This window comes from Eufriesea mexicana, unplaced genomic scaffold, assembly GCF_001483705.2.
Source record: "Eufriesea mexicana isolate 0111107269 unplaced genomic scaffold, ASM148370v2 scaffold474474834, whole genome shotgun sequence".
Lineage (NCBI taxonomy): Eukaryota > Metazoa > Arthropoda > Insecta > Hymenoptera > Apidae > Eufriesea > Eufriesea mexicana.
In genome coordinates, this window is record NW_016907907.1 from 195,357 (window position 1) to 207,747 (window position 12,391).

At 38.7% G+C, this 12,391-nt stretch overlaps 3 protein-coding genes across 5 annotated transcripts in view; 2 read left to right on the forward strand and 1 right to left on the reverse strand.

The window, feature by feature from the left end:
* Positions 1-1,125: 1,125 nt before the first annotated feature.
* Positions 1,126-3,049, reverse strand: LOC108555455 (E3 ubiquitin-protein ligase RNF185). Of its 3 annotated transcripts, none has more exons than XM_017911098.1 (5): positions 2,793-3,049; positions 1,940-2,098; positions 1,700-1,831; positions 1,449-1,618; positions 1,126-1,361 (listed from the first exon to the last, which is right to left on the reverse strand). In XM_017911098.1, the coding sequence occupies exons 2-5, from the start codon at positions 2,086-2,088 to the stop codon at positions 1,264-1,266; spliced, it is 549 nt and encodes a 182-aa protein (XP_017766587.1). In that variant the 5' UTR covers positions 2,089-2,098; positions 2,793-3,049; the 3' UTR covers positions 1,126-1,263. The 3 variants fall into 3 exon arrangements, with proteins under 3 accessions (XP_017766587.1, XP_017766604.1, XP_017766595.1); XM_017911115.1 differs by lacking the exon at positions 2,793-3,049 and adding an exon at positions 2,647-2,775; XM_017911106.1 differs by lacking the exon at positions 2,793-3,049 and adding an exon at positions 2,246-2,343.
* A 794-nt stretch (positions 3,050-3,843) lies between these two features.
* On the forward strand, positions 3,844-6,473 carry LOC108555408 (WD repeat-containing protein 78). The gene is made up of 3 exons (XM_017911038.1): positions 3,844-4,328; positions 4,608-5,001; positions 5,094-6,473. Exons 1-3 carry the CDS (start codon positions 3,844-3,846, stop codon positions 6,471-6,473), a joined length of 2,259 nt encoding a protein of 752 aa, XP_017766527.1.
* A 2,199-nt stretch (positions 6,474-8,672) lies between these two features.
* Positions 8,673-12,391, forward strand: part of LOC108555517 (uncharacterized) — a 74,805-nt gene continuing 71,086 nt past the window's right edge. Inside the window, exon 1 of the mRNA XM_017911183.1 lies at positions 8,673-8,746. The gene's annotated coding sequence lies outside the window, so the exon portion shown is untranslated. The remainder of the gene's footprint in view (positions 8,747-12,391) is intronic.

The window sequence follows — 12,391 nt, forward strand, 5'->3', positions numbered from 1 at the left end:
ACATATTTATGTTTAAAATATTATTACAGGGCATTGCAATTAAATTGTTTGTGTTACTAAATGTGTATACTTATAATATCTAATAAACAATTTCAATCCAATCTTATTACTATTATTACCCCAATTTTTTTTAAAAATTCGTTGAATTTTTGGGAAGTTGGCAACTGAACAGTAAGGGATTTTATTAAAAGAAGAATTACTTGTATTTTTTTGTCTCTAATTTATTCTAATATATTGAATAAACTTTTAAGAGAATTTACAATATTTGATTCTTAAACAAATTACACATTACATTTAGTGAATAATGTTGATATTTTATAACTAATAAGGAATACATTTAATTACAAACACTTAATTTGTAAAAATTAAGTTTCTGATGTCAATAGTACTGTGTATGGAATGTTAATTTCCATTCACCATATTTATCAATCATTGTGTCAAGATAGAAAACGAACTTTATTTTCTTTTATTATGTGACCATCAGTTCTCGAATTTATAATTCCCATTCTTCTTCTATTTCCATAAACGTAATACAAATAAAAGCAGAAAAATAAATAAGCTAGGTTTACCACCTTATACTTTCATTAATAATAATAATAATAATAATAATAATAATAATAATAATAATAATATATTACAATATTATATATCATATAGTTATATATTTGTTTTTACTTCGTTTCATTTGTATTTGTTACCAATATGTGCTAATAACTAGGTTATATACACTGTTTATATCAATAATTACTGGAAACTGCATGGGTCCACATTGATATAATAAAACTGCGTTAATCGGATTTTTTTTAATATGTATACTTTGTGTAAAGTAGATGTCTTATGTGACTAAAAGTGATATATTTATATTTATATACATAAATACCATAAGAATAAATTTCAAAAACTCTAGAACTAGAAAAATTATCTGCTTGAATATACGTGTTTACATAAAAGTGTAATTATAAGAAAATAACTTATATTTTTTTCATATTATCAACAATGATATCAGTAACATTATGTGTAGATAAAAAGTTTATTGTTTTTCTTTTTTCTTATTATAATCGCAAAAAATAAAAAATAAAGTGTATGTACATGTAAAAATGTTATTACAGCAATAACAAAATCCGTTTGTTTATTCAAGCAGGTGTAGTTACTGTAGCAAGTAACACAAACGGGGGAAAAATCGATGTATTAATAAAAATGTAATGAATCAATTCAGCAAGTGGATTACAAGATAAAGAGCAAGTAATATGATTGAACAAAATGTTATGCCATCAGCAGCCAACAAATAAATATCAAAGCCACCCATAAAAATACTTTTGAAAGGAATTGTTCTTCTGCATATTGTGGTGTTCCTCTAACAGCTATATAAAAATATATATTTGAATTCATTTTTATTAGTATTCATTAGTATTTATACACAAAATTTATTGATTTGGGGAATATTTTACCTGCACTTGGTCGTGTTTCTCCCAAATTAAAAGTGGATGTGAAAAATGCAAATGGAAACGTGCCAATACCAAATGACATATAAGAACCATCTCCAAACCCTAAACTAGAAAATCCCATATTATTATCAGGTTCAGTCCTTTGCCCAGCAGGACGTGGTGGAACATTGTTCCTAAAAAAATGCAAAATATAGGTTTTAATACATTATTGAATATAATGTGTATATAATAGTAAAAATAGAAATATAATCTACCTTGGATCTTCATGCCTTGTATCTCCACGTCCATATAACGGAATGACTTTATCTTTGCTAATTGCAGCTTTACATACTGGGCACATTTGCCTTGTTGGACGTGTCTCTAACCATTGATACAAACAAGGCCAACTAAACACATAAATATATCAATATATGCTACACTATTTATTATTTATTAGAAAGATGTTGAAATATGAAACAATTTATAAATATATAATCTATTTACAACAAACTTACCAAAATAAATGACCACACATACTAATAACTGCATTTTTTGCGGTATCAAGACAAATATTGCATTCAAATGTTCGATTATCCTTTTCTTTTTCTTCTGCAGCAGAATCCCATGGTTTGGATGGTCCTGCTTGTTCCCTTGTAGTCCGCATATTGATGAACCTTTATAGGAAATACAATTGACATTAACAAGACTCTATGAAATAGTGATTACAAAAATTCACGAATTTGTTTACTTAAGAAGTAAAAATCACTCCTGTACACATAATTTAGCAACTAAGAATAAAAATTAGTTTTGTTTTATATTACCGTACGGCAACGTTAAGCAGGCAAATGGAAATTTAAGACGGTATGTTTTTTATCACTTGACACTGACGACACTATCGCACGAAAAGAAAAACAATTTTAGGAAAACAGTATGACAATCCCTGTAAGCATAATATAAAAAAAAAAAACACTAGCATTTTATATAAATATCATAAAGTATTAAAGGTTAAATCATTAAAGGAATATGATCTATTTAAATATACAATTTCCATTCACAGTCATTTTAACATCGTATTTTCTGAATCTATTAGCATTCTCTGACGTATTATATATATTCATGAACATACGTCGGAAGTCATATGTCCGTGACAGAAACGCAAATGTTAACAAAATACGTAAAGTATTAATATATTTTGCACGGAAAATAACAAATTGTTACATACGGGATTATATTTGATGAAAATATTGACCGAAAATTCTGTGGCGATTAAACTTCATTAGGTAATGTTTGGCGAGTAAGAACGACAGGCTTCGTCAAAATACTAATGGAGTTGCATCTGCCATTGCTGACATAATTCATGTCACTTACTTTAGTCTTTTGACTGCGGAGCTCTCTCAGCGATATATTCTTCCGCGAACTTAAAACTGCTTCCAAAATGATCTGATGTATCACGTACACCGTAGTAGCAATTGCGCAAGTGCCATCAGATGATTTTCATGATTTTTCACGAAACGGATGTTCGAAATAATACGTAAAAAATTTGTCGATAGTGCCTCCGCGTTTATCTACAAGAGTGTTATCGTTAACAATTATTGGTACAAACGATTCGCGTTTTATTTTTCATAGGCGTATCTTTGATTACTTTTACGATTATCGTGTCAATTTTAATATGGCTATTTAAAGCCACCACTTGATTAACGCTGTACTCCAATCGCATGATTATTTTTTATCGACTGTGCGTACGATGCAGTTCGATTAGTTTCTTCGGTGCACTAACAGAGTACGCAACTGATACCAATTAACGAATATATACCATTGAAATGTCTTTCAGCTTTATTTTATATTAATTATTTGATTATAATTATATTAAATTTAAATATGAAAATGTATACTATTTTTAGAACCTTTCGTAATAAAACAGGTGAAATGCTGATAGATTAATAAATAAATATTTAATTACCTATTATTTAATTTTACGTTAATAGTTATTTTTATAGTTTATATATAAAACAAAAAAGTAATATATAAAACTACATATATATCTTTTATTAATGTATAAGATAATTTAACACAATAATTTTTATAAACATTCCAAAATATTGATAAAACTGTATCTAACATTGATTTCCGTATTACCATGGAGTTAAAGTCAACTGTACTGTTTAATACGTTTTCCTTTTAGACATAACGAAGTCATTTAATAATAAAGTAAAGATACTCAAGATAGAGAATGTACAAAGTAATGGAACAATATCATAACACGATGATACAGGAAGACACGTAGATTAGCCTTCGCAGATACTCTATAAATATTTTATTTACTCGGGGATATTCGACTACACAGGTATCAACAAAACAAAACAGTTTACTACTTATACAAGATAAGAAGTATATGACACGAAAAAATTTATTTACTAGTATGAAAACGGACGAAACAGAATCTTCACAGAATCCTTTAAGGGCTCAAAGCAGTAAATTCGAAAGTCCAGCCTCGTCGAGATTCAAGATTAGTCTAACAGGAAAGACGCGCAAGATTGCGGGCAAGAACCTAACCTCTATTATTTTGCAGCAACGTCAAGCGCTTCGAGTGATAGATAATGATGTTGACGTCACTCCAAAATTACTGACCCATCCAACCTATAGTTCAGTTGATGAGAAGCAGATAACTGCATTCGAAACAATCGGATTATCTCAAACTGGCAGCATCGGCCAATTGTCTATCATTTCCGGTTCAAGCGGTGTAAAAAGAAGCTCGTCTACAATTGTTAGAACATCTTCTCTTCCTTCCGGCTCGATAGTAGCGGATGATGTGCTATTCGAAAGCTTATTATCCACTCAGACAGACGAGTTCGTGCTTGAAGATGAAGATGAAGATAAAGCTCCTTCTCAATTTTATTTGCCTAGGTAATTCTGAGAACGAGTTTTAAAATTGGATATTTTAAGAAATTTAAGGTTTTGTTTAGACGATTGATATTATATTAACCCTTTGAGGACGTAGCTATGATTCAAGTATGTTAATAAAAATATTCCTAGATATATATATATTATTTACGTCTTTTATTGGCGTAAATAAACGATAGGAGTATATCGTGTCCGCAAGGAGTTAATACTAGCATTTTATTATAATTCTACTTATATTAATAGGAAAAAATATTATTTTCAAAATTTCCTTCATTCATTTAGTATCGATCCAAATATTTTTCCTACTCGACCTGAAACTGTGACACTTACTTTGAGGGAAACAGAGACGTTCTTCATTTTTGAGATGCAACCACGAACGGCTGATTTACGTACTCCGGAGGGTATAATGGTCAAAGAAGAGAACGAGAACTATGAATATAAAACAATCGGGCCTGGTTCGAATAGAAAATTGATAAACGTCGAAACTCAGACCATAAGAGTACTCACGAGGTCTCGAGGAACGTACCTTGGCAGAAGAAAACGTAGAAATCAAGGCATGTTCGTAAATAATTGGGTAATTCATGATATTTATGCTGCACCTGAACGGATACTCGAAAGAAACGGACTGTTTGTGGTACATACAAAAGAATCTATAGAACAAATGTTAAAAGCAAAGGTTTGCACGGTTTCCAGTTTTATAAATATTTTACCTTTATACGTAATTTTTATAAACTTACGATATAGTTAAGTTCAATTTTGTTGTTGTAGACACTGAAATACAAACTATCAGAATCCGAAATATACGAGGAAAAGACTCTCGAACAGGAACAGATATATATATTCCAACTGGTTAATTTTCAGAATGCCGTACGAGTAGTGGAGCGTATAATATCGAACAATATTTTCATTCACGCTCAGAAACGTTTTACTGGCCTTATCAAGCAAGATCCATGCAGCCTCGATTTAGAGTTCACTTACAGTTTAGACCTACTTTGGATTCATAGCTCTGAAGAGAGTTCAGGAAGACCAGTGGCCTCCTTCTGTTGGAATTACGTTAATAGAAATATTTTAGCGGTAGGATATGGGGCGCGAGTTAATTCAGAAACTAAAAATGGTCTGGTGTTACTGTGGTCTGCGAAGAATCCGGGGGTACCGGCTCGTTGGTATACTTTCGACAGTCCGGTAGCAGATCTCGATTGGAGTCGTGATCGACCGAATCTACTCGCTATTGGTTTCTACAGCGGTGAAATCAAGGTAATCGATGTGAGTAGTCAAGATATCAATATCGTACGCCGTAGTCAAAAAACCACATCATCTTCGAGTTCTCCACACTGGCAAGTTCAATGGTGGCTAGGAGACGAGCAATACGAGTACCAAGAACAAATTTACACCTGTACTCAGGATGGTTGCGTATTCTGTTATCGATACGTCGAAGATTTCACTTCGTCGACGATCATGCGAATTTTTAGGATAGAGGGTACACTGCCGGGTGTCAGTAGAACTGCCCAGTGCAATCTTTACGATATATCTATCAATCGAAGTCCTGGGGCATTGGTGCTCCGAAAGCACCCTACTTTGAGTACTATCTACTATGTCGGCTCGGATGAAGGTTGTATCTATAAATGTTCCACGAATTATCTATATCAGCATATAGACAGTTTTCTAGCGCACGATGGGCCAATGTACTCGATGATGTTTTCTCCGTTCTGTCCAAAAATCTTTCTGACCTGTGGCGCCGATTGGTGCATTCGAATCTGGGCTGAAGGATTGACAGAACCATTAATTACCTTGTCTACGACGATGGCATGCGTTCGATACGCATGCTGGTCTCCTGTTCACTCCACGATCATCGCAAGCATCGTTAGCAACGAGATTTGCTTATGGGATATTAGACGAAAGACCTATAAACCTGCGTCGGTAACCATGTCACCTAACAACGTCAGGTTTGTCATGGCTGATTTTACTGCGAATGGAAACCAACTCGTAGTGGCGGATGTAAAAGGTACCGTGTATGTGTATAATCTCGAGGGAATGCCGTTTCCGCCATACAATCAGGAACAGGTGCTGGTAGAATCGATCGAGAAAGCTTTGATCACAAAGCCGATGCTTCTAAAGAACCTAAAAAAGCTCGGACAGCCATTTTCTTGATAAGAAGGAACAAGGATTGACTTATACTATCTTAAGTTAGTCGTGATCTTCTTTACCAGACTGTTGTATACTTATACATATATATATACATTGTTATATGACGTCCTATCGTAAAACGAGCATTTGGATTATCGTCCATCTGATTTTCAATAAGTTGCTGCGGTGCGACGCTACAATCCCGTGCTTATCCTGTGGACCTTAACTGTTAGCCACGTCGTTACGGGAGACAGATATGACATTTTAAACTTCTTTATCGACTGTGCAGCCGCGGGCAAAATCCAGCACGTGGGGACCCCTTTCGGTCCCCCGAAGCGAAGCGTGCCCGAAGGGCCTTGCGTGATTCGCGCAAAGCACGGAAAGCAAAGCGACCATTTCGATTCAGGATGGAACTGCGGTGCCGGGGCCCACTCTGAGGCCTGGTAGGTAGGCAAGTCGGCACGGATGGCTGGCTGGCTTGCTTGGAGGAGTTGCAGGAGAGTGCCATGGTAGAGGGGCTTCCCTGACTGCTGCCGCTTGCGGGCACGAACCGCGCTACCGCCGTCAGCAGGCAGTCTTATTACGCCCGCACTCAACTACGCGAACTAAGTACTCTTCTTAGGCCGGCCACACATCGAATAACAATTGCGGGACTAGCTAACGCGTGAATTCGGGCTGTACTTCGAACGGTGTTCATTTCGCGTCGAAAATCCTAGATCTTGTTTATTTCGAAGGGGTACGAGACTGTTTTTGCATGTTCGATTCAGAGTTCGGTTCCAGCGACAAGTCGCTTTTTCGAATCAACGAAATCGATCTCGAAATCAGTTAAAGAATCGAGCCGGGAGGTGGCGAAGAACCTTCGAGTTCGATTGGTCGGCGAGGACCTGATGCTCGGTCAGAGGTAACTTTAGAACGTTTCTTTATTCGATTCGTTGTATCGATAAAGCGTATTTCTGCATGGAGATATTTAACCGATATTTCTTTTGTATTCTCCCTCTCGAAAGTGTAATTTTTGGCATTTTATTGATACGTGTGTGTATTGTACTTTCGGAATTACGCTGTTGCTTTGGAAATTACTCGAAATCTGTACGATTTAAAGTTTTATCGAAATATTCGTAATATTTCGAATAAATAAATAAAAGAATAAATTCATTGGTAAATTTATTGAAATTTGTAACGAAACGCGAATAAAAGGTTATGAACGTAGCGCGATTTAGAGGTTTGAATGTTCTTGTTGAAAGAGTGACATTGTCTCCCCCCTGCGTCAATTTGACGAATCAAAATTCGACAGGCACGCTTGACCTGGAATGCCAGTTTTACGCGCAACGTGTGAAGGAACGTGTCTGCTGTGAGTTTGGTGTGAAAAATAGAAGAGGACAGACGTTCTATCGACCGTGGCGACGATTAGTTTCGTTTTCTTGGTAGTAGAAGCACGTCGCCGTTAACATCGACGGTCATTACGTTGTTTGTCGCGCGCCAAGAATTCGCGTCCACGCATACCGAACTGTCACGATTACCGCGTGTCACGAATTCATCTTGTATTTTGATCGTTCAGAACGCTCGTATCGAGGTACGCAAAACCTACGTAGATAATCAACTGTGCTACATCGTGAAAGGTGATTCAACGAAGGTCGGGCATTCAACGAAGATGAAAACATCGGCTCGTGACAGATTCGGCAAAAACAATGGTCAATTTCGAGTCTCCATGCAAACACGCTTAACGATCAATTTCGCCGAAAATCGAAATTGGCTTTTAGAGGTTAAGGCCAAGCAATCAAGATTAATATCTCGTTAATTGTGTCGTTGTTCGTGTCTCATACGTTGTCAACTGTATGTCATAGGTTACTGCGTTGAATCGAACATACATTATTTCGTCTACACTCCTGATGGTTAACGTACACGGAGATGTGGTCAGTGTGAAGACTGCTTAATAGCGAGGAACATGTGCAACCACGGAATAGTGGCGAAGCCGATGTTGCCGGGGCACGAGCTACAGTGTGACCACTCTGTTCTCGACGAACCCTGACCGATTCCACCAGTTCGTTTCACCAGCTGACTGTCGACCGGGACTGAAAACACGTTGCGGTGAATGCGCTCGTTTGAATATTCGTATGGTTGAATCGTGAGACTCGCGCGGTAGAGAGAAATCGGCAAAAGTGTCGCTTCGAGTTAACGCGTACGGTGTATAGACCGAGTTTCTTTGAGAAGAAGCGGTGTGTTCGCAAAATTACACGTTTTCACGTACATTCGGTACGCTATGAACATCAACGTTCTTGGATGTAACGGGTGGTTCGCAAGTAAGTGGACAAATATTCTTTTACTTTACGCTTATAACCTCTTGCCGCCATTTTTTCTTTCCATCGAAAATAGCGCCCTTTTCAAATCTGCGTAATCAATTAACGCTTCTTTTTTATTTTCTTTCTTAACGAAACATAAAACTCGTTCGCGTGTATAACCGCTTTTCGAACAAGACTTCTTACCATGTCGATTAAATTCGATTAGCCTTTCCGAATATTCCGACATGTTCGATAAAAAGTAAACAAACAGTAGCGTTCGAGGCAATGGATGATGTAACTGCATACACGCAACTTGTCGCGACACGAACCAAATACAGCAATTTACGTTTGATCTATCGTTTTGATAATCGAGTATACATACAAACAACAACAACAACAATAACAAACGTAACAACGAAACTTTACTCATTTCGAATGAAATTACTATGGTAATGAGAAAATTATACGTTATCAAGCTGCCACAAAAATTACATTGCGAATGAAGATTGACAAAAGCGTCACCGTTGCACACACGCTGTTACTACCGGATTCAAAACTCCCGCCATAGCCCCGTGCATTTCGGTTCAAAGGTTGGCATTGTTCTTCGACCACGGTTGTCCCAGGTATCTAATTAAAATTTTTCTCCCCTGCTAACGGGTCATTGTCACTTTGATACACGAAACAAAGAGGCTTATCTCGGTCGGTCGGTGGTGCGCGCTCGTGTAACCCAATTAACGTTTCCAATTATACGTTTTAGGAAAGATTAACGAGGTAGGAAAGCGTAACGAACGCCTGCTACCACGATATTCGAGGGCCTCGCGGCACGTTCCTCTAGACGTAAAATCTTTTCGTGCGCCTAATTGCGCTCGCGGATCAATTTCGAATAGGGCTGCGCAAATCGCTGGTAATGCACATAATGTACTTATTATCCGATGCGCACACCCCACCACACGTTCCTGCCCTCGTAAACCTTTATCTATAGTGGGTCCCCGCCTATTCGACTAATCGTGACCATGCATCGTGTTCCTCAATCTTCGTCTAATTCTTCACGTTGCCCGATGCAACGGTGCAACCTGCACGCCGCGTAACCGCATTCTTTCCTGCCTGTTTCTGGATACCCCTGGCCACGTGGATTTTCGAGCATATCTCTTTTTCCCTCTCCGCCCCGCCGGGATACAAATTTCAGCGGCGGAGGGGATCCCTGTCTGGGGAAAGTTCTGGAGACTTTGGGTCACGCCATGTTGGTCATTTGGTCGGATGTCGCTTCTGGGTGGAATGCAGGTGCTCGAGATGAATTTCGAAAAGGCTGGAAAATCACTTTGCCACTCGACTACCCTCCAGTAATAGACACTTTCCAGGAAATTTTTGAATAATTTCCTTTTTCCCGCTCGACCGTGTGATCGATTAAAAGTACGGTTACTCGGAGTTTCAATTATTAGCAATTGGAATAACAGTTACGTGGAAGGCTGTTTGGATTTATGGAAACGTAAATACACTGGAGAGCTTCCGCTTGAAATTCATCATGCTATCGAGGCCGTCGAATTAAACGATCGGTGGCCAGCCACTTTCGGTGCCGGACGTCGATACTCGTTTCTCGGAGTACAGCGGACGTTGATAACGATTAGTAACGATCCTCTCCGCGGATTCACGGAACTCCGTGGAATTATTCATGAATATAATTCATTTCGTTATCGGATTTATCGTCTGACGGGCGGGGAGGGAACTTCTTTTTACCTGGTTGAAAGTGTGAAGAAACGCTTTCCGTCGGGTTTATTTAGCCGTTCCAGGTACCGGCGTCGGCTACATGACACTGAACAGGCGAAGAAAAACAAGATCTGGAGAAAATGCGTGGGTTTCGTTATCAACGTTGGTAATTTATGCACGCGCGACTAGTAGATTCCTGTTCTTAACGGAGTACCGCACCGAGTCATATATCATCTCTTGTACGCGATCGGAACTGAATAATCAATTAATAAGGAGAATAAATGATTGCTCCATCAGCTAGGGGACACGCATAAATCTTGCCGCACGGTTGTCGCGTCGAGATTATTGTTTTTCAAAAATTCAACGTCACCTCGCTCGATAAAATGTCTCGTCACGTGTTTCCGTTTGCTCTTTCTTCGCGTGTTCCAGCTATCCGGGAAGAAATATTGGATCTCGCAGCACGGGATACTCGCGATATAAATATATAAAGGATAATTTCGCTACGGGTATAAAGGGAGATTACTTGTCTAAGTGGAAAGGGAACGAAGGAAATCGATATTAAAGATCTATCAATGATACACGTCATGGACGGAAATTTGAAAAGTGGGTGGAATTTTATACCCCAGTTCGCTCAGTGGGAGTGACCTTGAGCGAATGGAGGAAATCGATATTAACGATCTATCAATGATACACGTCATGGACGGAAATTTTAAAAGTGGGTGGAATTTTATACCCCAGTTCGCTCAGTGGGAGTGACCTTGAGCGAATGGAGGAAATCGATGTTAACGATCTATGAATGATACACGTCAGAGACGAAAATTTGAAAAGTGGGTGGAATTTTGTGCTCCAGTTCGCTCAGTGGGCGTGACCTTGAGGGACCAGGTGATTTCGAGGATACCGTAACCCGATATCAAATATCAAATCCGTTTCATTTCCTCCAGGTGCTCGGGGCGACAGGTCGCTGTTCACAGCTGGCGAAACTAACGAGCAAAGTCGAACCCGATCGAAGGCCACATGATCATTTACATACAATTTGACGCGCAGCGAGGAACCCTGGACAGTATAAAAGGGGTGCAAGTCGAGCAGAAAAGAACCCAGGAACGTAATATAGAAGCGATAATGCTCAGTCACGTTGTGAACTAAAGACGCGCCAGCTGAACCGTTGATCTGCTCGCGTGGGTGTAACGAGAGGTATAATGCGCGGAAAATTACCGGCAGGCTTACGACCCCCTCGAAATCACCACCTTGAGATACATACCGAGGTTCCATTAAGCGAAGCCCCGCGAAAAATGATATTCCGTATCATTGCCGTGGCTGTTTCTCGAAATCCCTCGCTGCTGGATCCGATCGGACGTAATAACGGATATCGCGTGTACGACACCACGAGATTTCCCTTCCTCTTTATCGAAACGAAGAGGAAGCTCGAGGAAGCAATAAAATAATCGCGAAACCCATTCGTCGTGAGTTGAAGAAATTTCAACGAGATCGGAAGTATACACCAGCGGAATCGTTAATCGTCGAATTTTGTTTGCCTAGAAAAGGAAAATTAAAATTAATTACAATTTCTCAAGTCGATCCGACAATTACGATGCCACAATTTCTATAAATAGTCTGCTCGGTACCGCTTCGATGATATCGTAACGGCCAAGTACGCTGTATGTACAGTTGCTTACGTACCTATCTTCCAACTGGCGCAGCCCTATGGAGGATTAAAATTTGATGCAGAAATGGTACAAACGTAATAAACGTATCTCTCGAGCGCCTCTTATCTTACTCCGGGGTACTCATATTCGAGCAGTTTCACCGATCTTCTCGAAACAGCCGGTACACCGAGAAGCCTCCGCGTAACGAACGAGTTAGATAAAGTCGGGGTTGGGCCTGGATCCGGCGTACACGAAGATCCGGTAGAATACGGGGAAAGCGTAAGATAGGATTTTTCGGGCAGGTGGAGTTACACGGGTT

Excerpts from the sequence above, each read along its gene's own strand:
- LOC108555408 (XM_017911038.1), top strand. The coding sequence starts at position 3,844 with ATGAAAACGGACGAAACAGAATCTTCACAGAATCCTTTAAGGGCTCAA. Across the intron at positions 4,329-4,607 it reads TCTCAATTTTATTTGCCTAG|TATCGATCCAAATATTTTTC; the intron begins GTAATTCTGAGA and ends TCATTCATTTAG. Across the intron at positions 5,002-5,093 it reads AACAAATGTTAAAAGCAAAG|ACACTGAAATACAAACTATC; the intron begins GTTTGCACGGTT and ends TTGTTGTTGTAG.
- LOC108555455 (XM_017911098.1), bottom strand. The coding sequence starts at position 2,088 with ATGCGGACTACAAGGGAACAAGCAGGACCATCCAAACCATGGGATTCT. Across the intron at positions 1,832-1,939 it reads ATGTGTGGTCATTTATTTTG|TTGGCCTTGTTTGTATCAAT; the intron begins GTAAGTTTGTTG and ends TTATGTGTTTAG. Across the intron at positions 1,362-1,448 it reads AGAAACACGACCAAGTGCAG|CTGTTAGAGGAACACCACAA; the intron begins GTAAAATATTCC and ends ATTTTTATATAG.